Source organism: Akebia trifoliata, chromosome 14, assembly GCF_017979445.1.
Source record: "Akebia trifoliata isolate Shusen 1 chromosome 14, ASM1797944v1, whole genome shotgun sequence".
NCBI lineage: Eukaryota > Viridiplantae > Streptophyta > Magnoliopsida > Ranunculales > Lardizabalaceae > Akebia > Akebia trifoliata.
Window position 1 is genome coordinate 7,539,065 of NC_141388.1, and position 13,410 is coordinate 7,552,474.

Below are 13,410 nucleotides of genomic sequence, written 5' to 3' on the forward strand. Positions count from 1 at the left end.
ATGTTGATAATGGAATATCTTAGAACACATATTGTGAAATTAAAGAAAAAATGAATTACTCGTAGGAAAGTCTATCTAGGATTTCACAAAATCCTAGATTGACCAATCACATGAAACTGCATGTATTGAAGGCATCCCCAATTTACAAAATTACCCAGTCAACTTGCAATTATAGGAAATCTCGTATTGACTTTCTAATGAGTAAAAAATTTCTTGAAAATAAATTGGCCAAAAATCTAAAAATTACTTTGTTTAACTTTGACTCCCTGGTCAATTATTGGTTCCATTTTTAACTTGGCGTCTTCCCTCTCCCTGGGGTCAACTATGTTGACTAATCCCGAACAGTTTATTTGGTAATTTAAACTGCAGTAAGTGAGATTTTACAAGACTAATTTATGGGTTATTTAACAGTGGAGCACAATATATTCCATGTTTAATTAAATATGTGGTTTTATTTTTCAAGTGTTTGTAACAGTTATTTTGTCATGAAAATAGCTTCTATCTGATTTTTCAACTTTTCTTAGTTTATGATGCATTATCTGACCACTCATTTCAGTGATTTCATGTTGCTTCATTGGGAAGTTTCATTCTCAAAAGTGTCTTTTTCTTGTTAGATTCCCTATTATATTTCTTAAAAGGACAAGATGCCTAAGCAAGCACATAATATTATATAGCCATCACACACTGAACAATTATAGTGTTCTTGGACTGATTAAGTAGGCCTAGGGATAACCGGGCAAGACACCCCAGTAGGACGAACAAGTCGGATTATGGTCGTCATTGTTGAAGAGATAATCGCACTGTGCAATCTGGTGGCGATTGATTCCATGTAAATTGTTAGAGATTTCAATACTAATTGATTCGCTCTCTATGGTCTGTTCCACGGAAGCCTCTATATAATTTGCAGAGTTTTGTGTCACCCACGAATGATCCTCTAGCGTGGCCTTCAATTTCATAACCTGTACAAGTTTGTAACAAACAAAAGTAAAAGAAATTGGAAGAGATACATGCATTAGGTGACCTATCCATCTATATGCATGGATGGATGGAAATCTTAGATAGCTAGGAACATGGTTTTAAAACTCGGCCAAGTTAGAATAAAATTGGAAGGTGCTGGCCGAGTTGGAATATCTATTGGCCTAGTGGCAAGCCGAGCCTTGATAAGCTCCTCAGGAAGGGTAGGTCAAGTGTTTGAAACCCCCACAAAGCTATGAATTCCTTGGGGCCACCCTCGAGGGTCCGATTGTCGACTCAACCAGTTGCATGTAAGACTTACCGAGGGGACGGTTCGTTTGACTGTGGGATCTCACCTGAAGGGTGGGGATGCCCACGATAAGCAATATATATATAAACCCTCATTAATATATCAAATTAAAAATGCCTCACTAGTTCTAAAAATTTGGGATTATTGCCTCTCTTAAGCCTTAACAACATAAAATCACATAAAACACCTCTATGTTTTTATTAAAAACGGGTAGTCAGTCAATGCTCAAAGGAGACATGAATGGATGCATTACTAATTTGTTTAATTAATGGAGAAAGTAAATTTAAAAGAACAAAAAAAAATCTAGAAGTTTGAGAGGATCTTACTACCTCTTCTTGGAGCTTCTGTTTCTCTTTGGAGATGAGATGGAAGTCCCTTTTAAGTGCATCATAGAGACGTTGGAGTTGCTTGGTCTTCCATCTCGCTCGACGGTTTTGGAACCAAACAGCTACTTGTCGAGGCTGAAGCCTTAGTTCCCTAGCCAATCTTATCTTCCTCTCGGGCTCCAACTTCATCTCCTCTTGAAAACTCCTTTCTAATCCCTCTATCTGATCATTTGTCATCCTTTTCTTCCTCTCATTGTCGTTGTTGTTGCTGCTGCTGCTGCTGTTATTACTTGGAGGAACCATGTGTAGTGGTGCCACTTTCATCTCCACCCCTAATATATATATAAAACAAGTTCAATCAAAGACATGTAACGTAGATAATCTTAAATAAGAGAGAGAGAGATCTTTACACACCTTGGAATGGGTCGAAATCGTGGTCGTAAATGGGGGTCAGTGTGTGTTCTCCTGTAGGAGGGGCAAACGATCTAAAGTTACCACGCCAAGCCATCTTTGTTACTGTGCCTTGTCAATCTCAATGTCTATTTATAATATTGAGAGAGGGAGAACATATGACTTGGAAGTGTTGGGACTTGGGAGTCCATTTGGTTCTGATAGGGGTACAACTTTTCCCAGCTAGGATTGGTTTGGGCTAGTTGATATGGAAACCCAACCTGAAGATGGGTTGGTCACTTGGTGTTAGATATAGAGGTCACACCAACCCAACCCAATAGAGCCCACTCAATGGAGCATGGGGTAGAGATTTGTTGTTAAGTGCCAAACTGTCATGTGCATCCTCTACAAAGTAAAAGTGTAGGGTTTTTTTTTTTTTTTTTTTGATAAATAAATTAAAGTGTAGTTTCAAAACTCAAGTTGGTTTGAAAGTCAGCCGAGCCAACTTGACTCGGTTGGGTTTCTATGTGTCTCGGCCCCTAAATTTAATGTAACCAACCTGTTGAGTCAGCTTGGAAAATTATTCAATCAACTCGGTTGAGTCAGCTCAATAATGCTCCAAGCTGAGTCAAAAACATAATGAGTTAATTATATTTGGTATTTGTGGAGAAAATAGCTGGGGTAAATTTCCAAATAATTACAAAAGTGTTCAATTTTTCAAAAGTGTTGTTATTGTTGACAAAGTTATCACATAATGTTGACAATTTGATAACATTTTAACAATATTATGTGATTAATTAGGTCAATACATGTAACACTTTCAACATTTTTTAGAACTTCGATAATTATTTGGGAATTTACCCAAGAAAATAATCCTACAAATTAGAGTCCGAGATAGACCAAATGGGGAAAAAACCCAAATCCAAACGAAGCTAACACCCTACCAATCTACCTAGTGAGAAGCCATTGCATATGTGACTCGTTTGTCAAGTAACCGTCAATTAGACTTCAACAGACATGTGTAGAGCCACCTTTTAAGGCTAAAATCCAAGGAACAAGATCTTATCACATAAACAAGGATAACCATAGGAAGAGAGCACGTCCTCTAGCAATCTGTCACTAATTAATTCAACAAGCGTCACAATATGCAAGGTAATATGTCTCAAGGCCTGACGTCACAAACAACCGTAAAGACATGGGTGTGAGAAAATCTCTAAATAAGGCCTTCATACATAAAGAAATGTATAAAATCTTCATCTGTCATGCCTAAACTTTGTCAAAATTCTTATTGATTCAATCATTAGAAAATAATTTTCAGATGATTCCCGCAATGATATATTTTTAAAATATTGGACTAGTCATTTTAGATCTCAAACTAGTTGATATGTGTTATTGTTTGTGGAGCTTGATGGTACTCGCCAGCAAGGAGTACTATTCTTCTTTGAACACAGTGGAGACATCGGCTATTTTCATAATTTCATTAGCACCATATAAAATCCTAATTGTGTTTTCTCAGGGTATGCATTTCTTTTTTTCTTTCCTTTTTTTTTTCGAGGTGAAAAGATGTAATCTATCACTGCGAGTTTTTCTCTTCATAAAGGAATCGATGTGATCCATGGACCTACCTCAATATTGAGGGAACCACATAAAATCTGTCTTCTCTGTGTGATTTGTGTTTGTTTTTTTGTTTTTATTCGTTTATTGGTTCAATTTCCCCTATTTTCTTAACATTATGATGAACGATACACATTGACATCTCAACCAATAGTCCATGATTCAATCTTTCGGGTCTTGGGCTAGCTTGGGTCCATTGGGTCAGGCATTATTAGTTTGAACTGTTTGAAGCTATGGTTGATCCAAACCCTCCTGAATTGTAGCAATGGCGTTTTGTGAGTCATAAGTGATCGAGTGGAAACTGAATAGTGTTGTCTTTTTCTTTCTTGAGAGACAGAGAGAGAAAGATGAGAGAAGAAGAAGCGTGTGTTTTACTGGAAGGGATTTGCAGAAGTGTCGGACAAGTGTTGGAGGGATGAGACAGAGAGAGAGTGATCAAAGGTCACCATCTGGTCCCCTTATTAGCACCCACTGTTCCTTCCTTATAGCTGACAAATACCCTTGGCCCCTATCTCACGCCTCGTCCTTCCCCAACTACGTTGCTTTACTTTCTCTATCATTCTCTCTCTTTCCCTCTCTCACCAGATAGATCGGGCCACATACTATTGCACGTAGATGTTAGTATGGAACGTGGAGGCAATAAGGAGACAACCTAACTGTACTCTCTTCTCTTTCTCTTTCCTGCTATAGTCAAAAAGAAGCAAAGAAAGTTTAAAATCTAGATTCATCTCTATGCCTTATTGAAAATAGTTAAAAAGGAGAATTTTTCCTTTTTTTTTTTTATAACTTCCTTTCTCTTTTTAATTTCTCTGTACTGTTGGTGGGTTGGTCGGTTAAATCTCATTGAATAAAAGTTTCTGAACTAAAATGGTGTACATTCGAAAGGTATAATAGCCACAGGCCTTTTAGTGGCTTAAATTTATGTCTTTCAAATTTGACTGTGGTTACACAGTACTAATCCTGCCTTCAATCCTAAAACTTCCTCGACTTGGGTCGGATTTGATGCTGAAATTGAACTTTAAGTATCAAGTTAGTGTGAATTTCGACAAAGTATAAGAATTTAAATTGGAGAGAATTACTGGCCTTTGACTTTAATTGATTTTCTATATGTTGAATTCACACTACTTGAACGTATCGTTATTTGTTTGGTTGATATCATGCTCGAAAATACTAACAAGTGTCAGCACCATACCAAATCCTATTGTTCGATGTATAAATGATGTGGCCATTTATCAAATTGTCAGCACACATATCCACTCTTCTTTCAAGCAACATCAGGGATGATGAGTCCATGAAATCATGATGGAAATACACTCGGAATATGAAATAAAATTATCAATATTAACATTTAAAATTATCTGTATTATGTGACAAATTAGTTTGCCAAGCCAAAAAAAATACATGACAACCTACTTCATTAAAAATATGCTTACCCCGTGATGACGACACCAAAATATTTGAGGTACCAACTAGCTTAGTTAGTCAAGTGTGTAGGTATATACCATACACTTGAATTCAAAACCTACCCTCAACCAGTTAATGTTCTCGTGAAAAGCAGGCTTACCCTATGGCTACACCAAATACAGGTTTCCTAAGGTCTCGTCCTTATTCCAACAGCCAAGTGGACACTAGAATGTTGGTTGTATTTATATTTTACCTATAAAAAATTAAAAAAATATATTATAGATCCCATAGGCAATAAATTAAGAGAAAGTCGACTAAGAAAATTTCAGCACGTCCAATGAAATTCGATAGTAACCCCAATTAGAAAAAATATTCAAATTGAAATCATAAAAATACAAATGGAAGATCCAAAAGAAACTTGGATAGAGATAATGAAAGTAAATAAAAGCCTACTCTCAATAACAAAAATATACTTGATTTTGGACAAAGTAGAATGAAGAAATGAGATTCGCTTAACCAACCCAAGTTCTTGGTCGTAGGTTATCACTGTTGTGATCATTCCAATATTTCAGATAATGATTAAAATGAAGATAAACCTTTTCGCATCATTAATAAACTATTACAAATATTTGGGGTCGGTCAAATGCCCCTTTGACCTGAGATCTTCTTCTATGAGATTTACATAAATGACTTAAATATCCTCTACAACCAGGTTCACATCAAGAGTGGCGAACATAACTCAAATTCAAATCGAGCGGACCAATGGACCAAGTAACATAGGACTAGACCTTTATTGGTTTTCAGTACCAAACTTCCCCAAATTTAGGCGTAGATAATTGATTACAAAAGATACTGAACAGCCCTTTTTATATCTTTTACTTCGATCCAACAATGAAAGAGTTGTCTACCACTTCACTTCCCATCCTTATTAATGTCATGCAGTTGCAGTACACTATATATGTCACACTGATAGGAAGGCCCAACTTGATCAAGATTAGTGCGCTCCAAAGAGTGTGCTTTATGGAGTGTAAAATGATGGGGGAGTGATGTAGTTATACAATCATCATCAGATGTACAGTATTGAGTTGTCCCTTTAGATGTCTGCCTTGACCCATGTGAACTTGGCATATCTTGCATGTATTTACAAAATATTATATTGATTGGTGATTTCTAACCACCATACGTACAAACCTGTTCATAAAAATCCCAGAATAAAAGTCCCTAGAATACAATAGCTAGAAATCACCAATCAAGCTGATCTTACTCACTGATCTCTCATTCAATGAGAGAGTCTGGATTCTGTTCCACTAGGGAGTTGGATACATATTATTTATTCCCAAGACTTAATATTACATGCCATCATTTTGTGTTGTGACTTATGTTGGATTATATAGAAATAAAGGGATTACGACGGTTAGGTACTGTGAATCACATGATCAATGAACACAAAGAGAGATTTGAAATCTTTTCAGAAAATAATAAATTATTTATAGCTTTCATACAATCCCTAATATACATAAGGGAGAAGAGACTCCAATGTTTTTGTCACAATAGTTCATTTCAAATCATCACAACTGTTTTGAACCATCACAAGTAGTTACAATCTGAAAGAGAGATCTGAAATCTAGAACCATATCCTACTCGATTACCCAACAACAAAAATATAATTTCATATTCAAATAAAATTCAGTAAAAATTTGGGTGACCCAAGAATCGATTAAGAAATTGGGTATGGTCATCCGACTAAAACTTGAGTAAAAATTTGGATTTGAGTGTTATCCTAAAATTTGGGCAAGAAATCGAATATGAGTGTGTATGTTTCAATTCAGGTATGGATTCGGTAAAAGTTTTACTCGATCTGTTGTCAGCCCTATGTACAACCCTCTATACATGATTGTGTTGCCCCTTGTTGTGTTGGGTGGCTAATTCACCCTCCTTCGTCGTGATATTTTGTTGGGCTGTTTTTTATTATAAGTATGCACTAAAAAACAAATTGATTGGTGATTTCTAGGTATAATTCAAGTTTTTTCATCATTGAAATCTGCCCATAGACCAGTTTATAAACCCCGTGATATTTTATTTTAAAAATATCATATTTTTATGGTGCGATAATAGCATAGCCCTAAAGAAAGTGACAAAAGATTTTAACGAGAAATCATCAATTAAGCTGATTTCTCAAGTATGTATCATTTTGGACCAAATATCCAATACTAGGACACCATAAAAAGTGTGCCAAACAGTATTATTGTGTCGAGTGGCTAGTTTACTCCCTCTTTGCCATGATGTCTTCTTGTGTTGTTCATTAAGCCACGAAAATTGGCATACCCTTTAATATACTTAAACAATAAATTCAAATTGATTGCAGGTGCCAACTAGCTTAAGTGGAAAAGTCTTTGGGTTCTGATACTAGAGACTTGCGTTCGAACCCGTCAGCACAGAGTTACTGAACTCATTAAAAATAGGCTTGCCGAAAAAAATATCTTCGAATTAGTTGATGATTTGTAGATGCAATTGTATCTTTATCTTTGGAATCGACCCATAAACCTGTTCATAAATGATATAAATTTTTAGCCAGAAATCACCAATCAAGCATGAGTATATATATACTAGTGTAATGATTTTCTGACGCCCCCCTTTAGCACACTCCCATCACAGAACCGTAGATCAGTTGCCTTAGAATATGCATAATCATAAATCTTTTCTTGTGTATCCCGATGTAATTGATCTGCGACTCTATGATGAGGGCATGCGTCAAAAGGGGCATCATATAATCACGACTCATATATCTATATGGGTTGGGTTCAAGGGACAACAAGATGGGCAAAAGTTTTTTTGTAAATCACTTTTGATGGGGTTAGAAGTTTTGAAATGAGCTGATTTTTTGTGATGATGATCTCCTCACCAGAAGCATCATCCATACCAAAAATCAGCCCATTCTGAAACTTCTAACCCATATTTTACACACAAAAATTGACTATCTTGTTGTCCATTGAACCCGACCCTATGTATATATATTGTTGTGTGCCAAACATTCAATACTACTAATAATACTGGACCATAAATTAAAAGTGTCATAAGATGGTGGCTTCACTCCCCGTTTGGAATGATGTCTTGTTGTGTTTATTTATGCATTAACCCATGAAGATTGGAAAAAACGTTAATATACATATACAATAAATTAAATCAATTTGCAAATTGATTGGTGATTTGTAGATAAGATTCCAAGTACTTTTTTATCATTAGATTATGTGCAGAAGCCTGTTCGCAAAGCCCATGATTGAAAAGAAAAGAAGCTAAATTATTTTTGCGAGAAATCACCAATCAAGCAGATTTTGTGTGAGTATGCATATTGTTGTGTGCCAAACATTCAATACTAGACTAGAGAATATTTGTCGTAACTCATAAGACATTGATGTTGGCTTCACTCCCCATCTGTTATGAGGCTCATTTATACACAACCCGTAAAAATTAACACACCATTTAATATGCATGTATGCAATAAAAATAAAATTGATTGGGAATTTGTAGATTTGATTCAAAGTAAAATAATAATAATAAATAATATTGCTGAGGTGACCTCCGTCTGGAACCTCACATCGCACTTCTTGATGTGAAAGTGTATGGGAACCATAGATGCTTCTCATCGAGTTACGAGTGAAAAACATCTATGATTCTTATCCACTTTCACATCCAGAAGTGCAATATGAGATTCTAGGCAGAAGTCACTCTAGCACAACTCATAAATAAATGATCCTCGGAATCTGCCCATAAACCTGTTCATAAAGCCTATGATATGCCACACACACAAAATTGATTAAAAAAAAATTTAGCTAGAAATCACTAATCAAGGGGATTTTGTGTGAATATGTATATTGTTGTAAGCCAAACATTCAACACTACTAGACCATAAAAAAGTATGTCATAAGATGGTGGCTTGTTGTGTTGTTCATTTACGCCATTAACTCGTGAAAATTGGCACCCTTTTAATATACATATACAAATAAAAATCATATTGATTGGTGATTCGCAGATATATTTTAAGTATTTCTTTTTTTTTAACCCATTAGCTTGTTCATAAAGCCCTTGATACCAAAAAAAAATAAAAAATTGTTAAACATATATAACTAGAAATCACTAATCAAGCGGATTTTTGTGAGAATATATCCATCCATTATGGTGCCTTGTTAAGATGTTCATTTATGCATTAACCCGTGAAAAGTGGCACACTGTTTGATATTGTGTATATACAATAAAAATCGAAGTGATTGGTGATTGTAGATATGATTCTAAGTTTTTTTTTGTTTTTTTATCAAAGGAATCCACCCCTAAACCCGTTCATAAAGCCCATGACACCAAAAAGAAAAAAAATGCTAAACTCTTTTAGATAGAAATCAAGCGGATTTTTGTGTATGTGTATTACTGTGAGCCAAACATTCAATAATACTACTTAGACCATAAAATGTGTATTCATTAGATAGTGATTAACTCATTCCCCCTTTTTTCATTTTTTGATAGGTGATTCATTCCTCATTCATTATAATGCCTTGTTATGTTGTTCATTTGTAGATGCATTTTAGGTATTTTTTTGGACCTATAATCCTCTTCATAAAGCCCATTATACATTTTTAAAAAATGCTAAAAGTATTTAGCTAGAAATCACCAATCAAGTGGATTCTTTATTTTAAGTATTTTTTGACCCATAAGCTTTTTCATAAAGCTCATGATAATAATAAAAAAATGTTAAAATTGTTTTTCGAAAGAAAACACCAATCAATCGGGTTGTGTGGAGTATGTGTATTGTTGTGAGTCAAACATTCAATTCTACTAAACCATAAAAGGAGTCTGACGCCACTTCAAAATTTTAAAGGAACCCTCCTCGTTATAAGGCACATGGTGTTTTGAATTTCTTTCACATCCATACATTTCCACCAAATTTTGGAATACCACCTTGAAAATGTCATGTGTAATCCAATGGAGAGGGTTCCATCCAAATTTTGAAGCGGTCGCTGGGAAGTTTTTTCCCATAAAAAGTGTGCCATGAGATGGTGGCTAATTAACTCTCCATTCCTTATGATGTCTTCTTATGTTTTTCATTTATGCTACTAACTATTGAAAATTGGCTCAGCGTAGTGTTTCATATACATATACAATAATAATCAAAGTGATTGGTGATTTATTTTATGTTTTGACCCCTAAGCCAGTTCATAAAGCCCATTGTACATAAAAAGAGAAAAACAAATGCTTAAAATATTTAGCTACAAATCACCAATAGATATATTGTTGTGAACCAAACATTCAATACATCTAGGCCACAGAAAGTGTGTAATTGTGATGTTTTCTTGTGATGTTCATTTTATGCCATTAACTCATGAAAAGTGGCATACCCTTTAATGAACATACAATAAAAATCAAATTGATTGTTGTAGCAGACAAAATTTTAAGAAATCTTTGGGGTTAAGGGTGTAAAAAAAGAAAAATAATAAAGTTGGATGGATATTATTAAGAAATGAGGGTGAACGTGAAAAACAATAAAATTAGGAGGGGTAATATTGAAAAACGGTAAAAGAAGAAAGAGAATAAAATTAATGAGAGGGTATTTATGAAAAGAAGAAGAAGAGAAAAGGTAAAAAGATAAGGGGAGCACTCTTTCGATGGTAGATAAGTCATGCTGAAAAATAAAATCTAACGCATCAACCACGTTTTGATCTTGATTTGAATCAGATTTGGAAAAAAGAAATTGAAAAAAAAAAAATTCATTTTTAAGCCTAATCAAATAGATTGAAAATGAAGGGTCATTGAACTTTAACATTACAAGAAAGGGATTTTATCTCAAATCCACGTGGCACTTTCTCAACTATCTAACCAAACTACATGGAACTGTAGGAAAAAGCACCATAGAAGATCCTCTCCCAAAGGTAAAACCTATTCTCGAGATACATTATTATGTGATATAAATCTTGAGACAAAGAGAGTAGGTGCCACCAGCAGATGTGCGCCTTTGCTCAATTTGTGTTATGTGACAATGCAAATTTTGTATTTAAATGAGGGAAAGAGACGATTTTGTTTGGTCTGCAACCATTGGCATTGATGCTAATGTTTACGCAGTAATACCTCTTTTGGATGCAATTTAGAGGAGAAACCAACGTTTAAGACGTTAAAATTTGCCTTCTTTTTGTTTTTCTTTGTCCTTTCCGAATCTATGAGCTTTTGCAACTCTAGTGAAACAAGGCAAACTCAAATAATAGAGCTTTTTCATGTTTGGTTCCTTGAAGTTGTTACACTTCATTGGAGTTGATTCAGATTTTCGGGGAGAGATAAGATTTGGGTAAGGGCTGAGGTGATGAGAGGATGGGGAGGAGATGAGAAGGCCAACATGAGGGAGGAGGGAGGGGGAATATAGTTTTCTAAAAGAGTTATTTAGATTTAATCCAATCTCTCATCTTTTATATCTCCACACTATTGGATTAAAGTTATATCGAACGATTCTAAAAAGATGTCGTTTATAGTTGTCCTCCAAACATGACTCCTATAAAAGTTTGATCTATGCTTGAACTCTAGAGAGCTAATGTGGTAATCCATGTGGTTCCAACTATCTCTAGTAAGATATGAAGTCTACTAATAAATTTACCTCATTAACTAGAATCCGTTTTAATAGAAAATAAAAAGTAATTTTCTTTAATTTCTTTTAAAAGTAAGGATTTTTACTTTTTAAAAGTAATTTTTTAAAATGAATCCAAACAAACTTTTTAACATTTTAATTTTCAGAAGTTAAAAAGTTACTTTTTATTTATATCCAAATAGACTCCTAGACTCAAATTAATTTATTTACGAAAATTGAGTCTACCCAGAACCAACATAAATTATAACAACCCCCAAGACCCAGGGGCGGATTTAGAGTAGGGGCACTTGCTTCCACAAGAATTTTCAAAGTCTATGAATTAGTGAGATATTGTAACAAATTTTAACAATAGATAAAAAAATCTATCACTATTGTCTCTATAATTTTTTTTTTTTTAATCTTAATTACCCCCCCCCCCCCCCCCCCCCCCCCCCCCCCCCCCCCCCCAAGTATTGTTTTAACTCTTAATCGTCTTAACAAGGGTAAAATCCTGACTCCACCCCTGCCAAGTCCTAATCATTATACTCACTATTTTATATTTCGCTGCGTTTCGTATTTGTTGGCAAAATTATTGCATTGCCACCTACCACTCCTCCAGTGTGGTAACCAGAGTTTGCAGAGGCCCAGATGGCAGCATGCCAAATGAAATATGGTACCACACTAAGTCTCGTCCCCACCCCTTTTATATCTATATCTATACATACATTGTTACGTTGGATTCGCACTCGTGTCTCCTTTCCATTGCTAGACGTACGTGACCAACTTGTACTTGCTCACAGTGCTGTAAATTTGCCAACTTTTGGAAAAGTTTAGCATCATTTCTAAAGATAAATTACGAAGGGGGTCGTTATTTTTAATTTTGTGGTACTAAAATAATTAGAAAAAATTACTTAATAGACCCTAGGAACTTATGCCCTTTCACCCCTATAAAACGTTAAACTTAAACCTCAAGATGATCTCGACCATTTGGATCAATGATTTGAATTGTCCATCTCAACAATTTCAATTAGAGATCCCAACGACTGAAAGGGGAGGGGGCATTCAAAAAGAAATTATTTTACAAATGAGACTATCTAACTTATCATCCAAAAGTTAGGATATATTTATAAAGAAACTCATTTTTCAGGGTTTATTTAGTAATTTTTCAAATAATTAAGATTGGTTGGTGGATTGACTCTGGGGTAGGTGAGGATGGCCATAGTGGCTTGGACATTTGACCCCTACATAAGATTGGATCATTAGGTGTGACTTTTGCTTTAATTATTGTTCCTTTGACTCACTTTTTTTTTTTTTTTCAAAGAGCTTAGGCCGAGTTGGATTCTGAAATTTTGGGCCCTAATGAGTTTGTATGGGCTTCAGCCCGACTGGCCTACACTCTGCTTGGATACTCCGGCTCAAATCTCACCATTAACTCAAATTAATAATTATAAGAGTTTTGACTCCCCACTTTGACGTACGTTCCCCGAGGCAAATGATCTACAATTCTATGATAAGGATGTATGTTAGAGCAAAGAGTCAGAAAATCATTATTTTAATTATAAAGAATTTTGATAATATGATACAATTTTTGGCTAACACCTCTTTCTCTCTCCTGTCTACAATGAAAAAAATGAAACATTTTTATCTGATCACCTTGTGATATTCAAAAACAAGATCCAATGCAATAAAGTTGTAGAGGACAAAATTGTATGAAGTTTAAAAAAATAATTATTTTTCATCGTTGAATTTTATTTTTAAATTTATGTCCTCGATGACTGTCCATTTTCAACATCTTGGATATATATATCTTGATA

The 13,410-nt window shown here is 34.8% G+C and overlaps 1 protein-coding gene across 1 annotated transcript; it reads right to left on the reverse strand.

Annotated features, from left to right (window-relative positions):
- Positions 1 to 574: 574 nt before the first annotated feature.
- On the reverse strand, positions 575 to 2,213 carry HB51 (homeobox 51). Its single transcript, XM_086423732.1, has 3 exons — positions 2,005 to 2,213; positions 1,594 to 1,922; positions 575 to 959 (listed from the first exon to the last, which is right to left on the reverse strand). The coding sequence occupies exons 1-3, from the start codon at positions 2,096 to 2,098 to the stop codon at positions 723 to 725; spliced, it is 660 nt and encodes a 219-aa protein (XP_086279858.1). The 5' UTR covers positions 2,099 to 2,213; the 3' UTR covers positions 575 to 722.
- Between the last annotated feature and the right edge of the window lie 11,197 nt (positions 2,214 to 13,410).

What these genes read in the sequence shown, in the direction of transcription:
- HB51 (XM_086423732.1), bottom strand. Translation starts at nt 2,098, where the DNA reads ATGGCTTGGCGTGGTAACTTTAGATCGTTTGCCCCTCCTACAGGAGAA. An exon ending in CGATTTCGACCCATTCCAAG is followed by an intron (nt 1,923 to 2,004) that starts GTGTGTAAAGAT and finishes TATATATATTAG; the next exon opens with GGGTGGAGATGAAAGTGGCA. An exon ending in AACAGAAGCTCCAAGAAGAG is followed by an intron (nt 960 to 1,593) that starts GTAGTAAGATCC and finishes AAACTTGTACAG; the next exon opens with GTTATGAAATTGAAGGCCAC.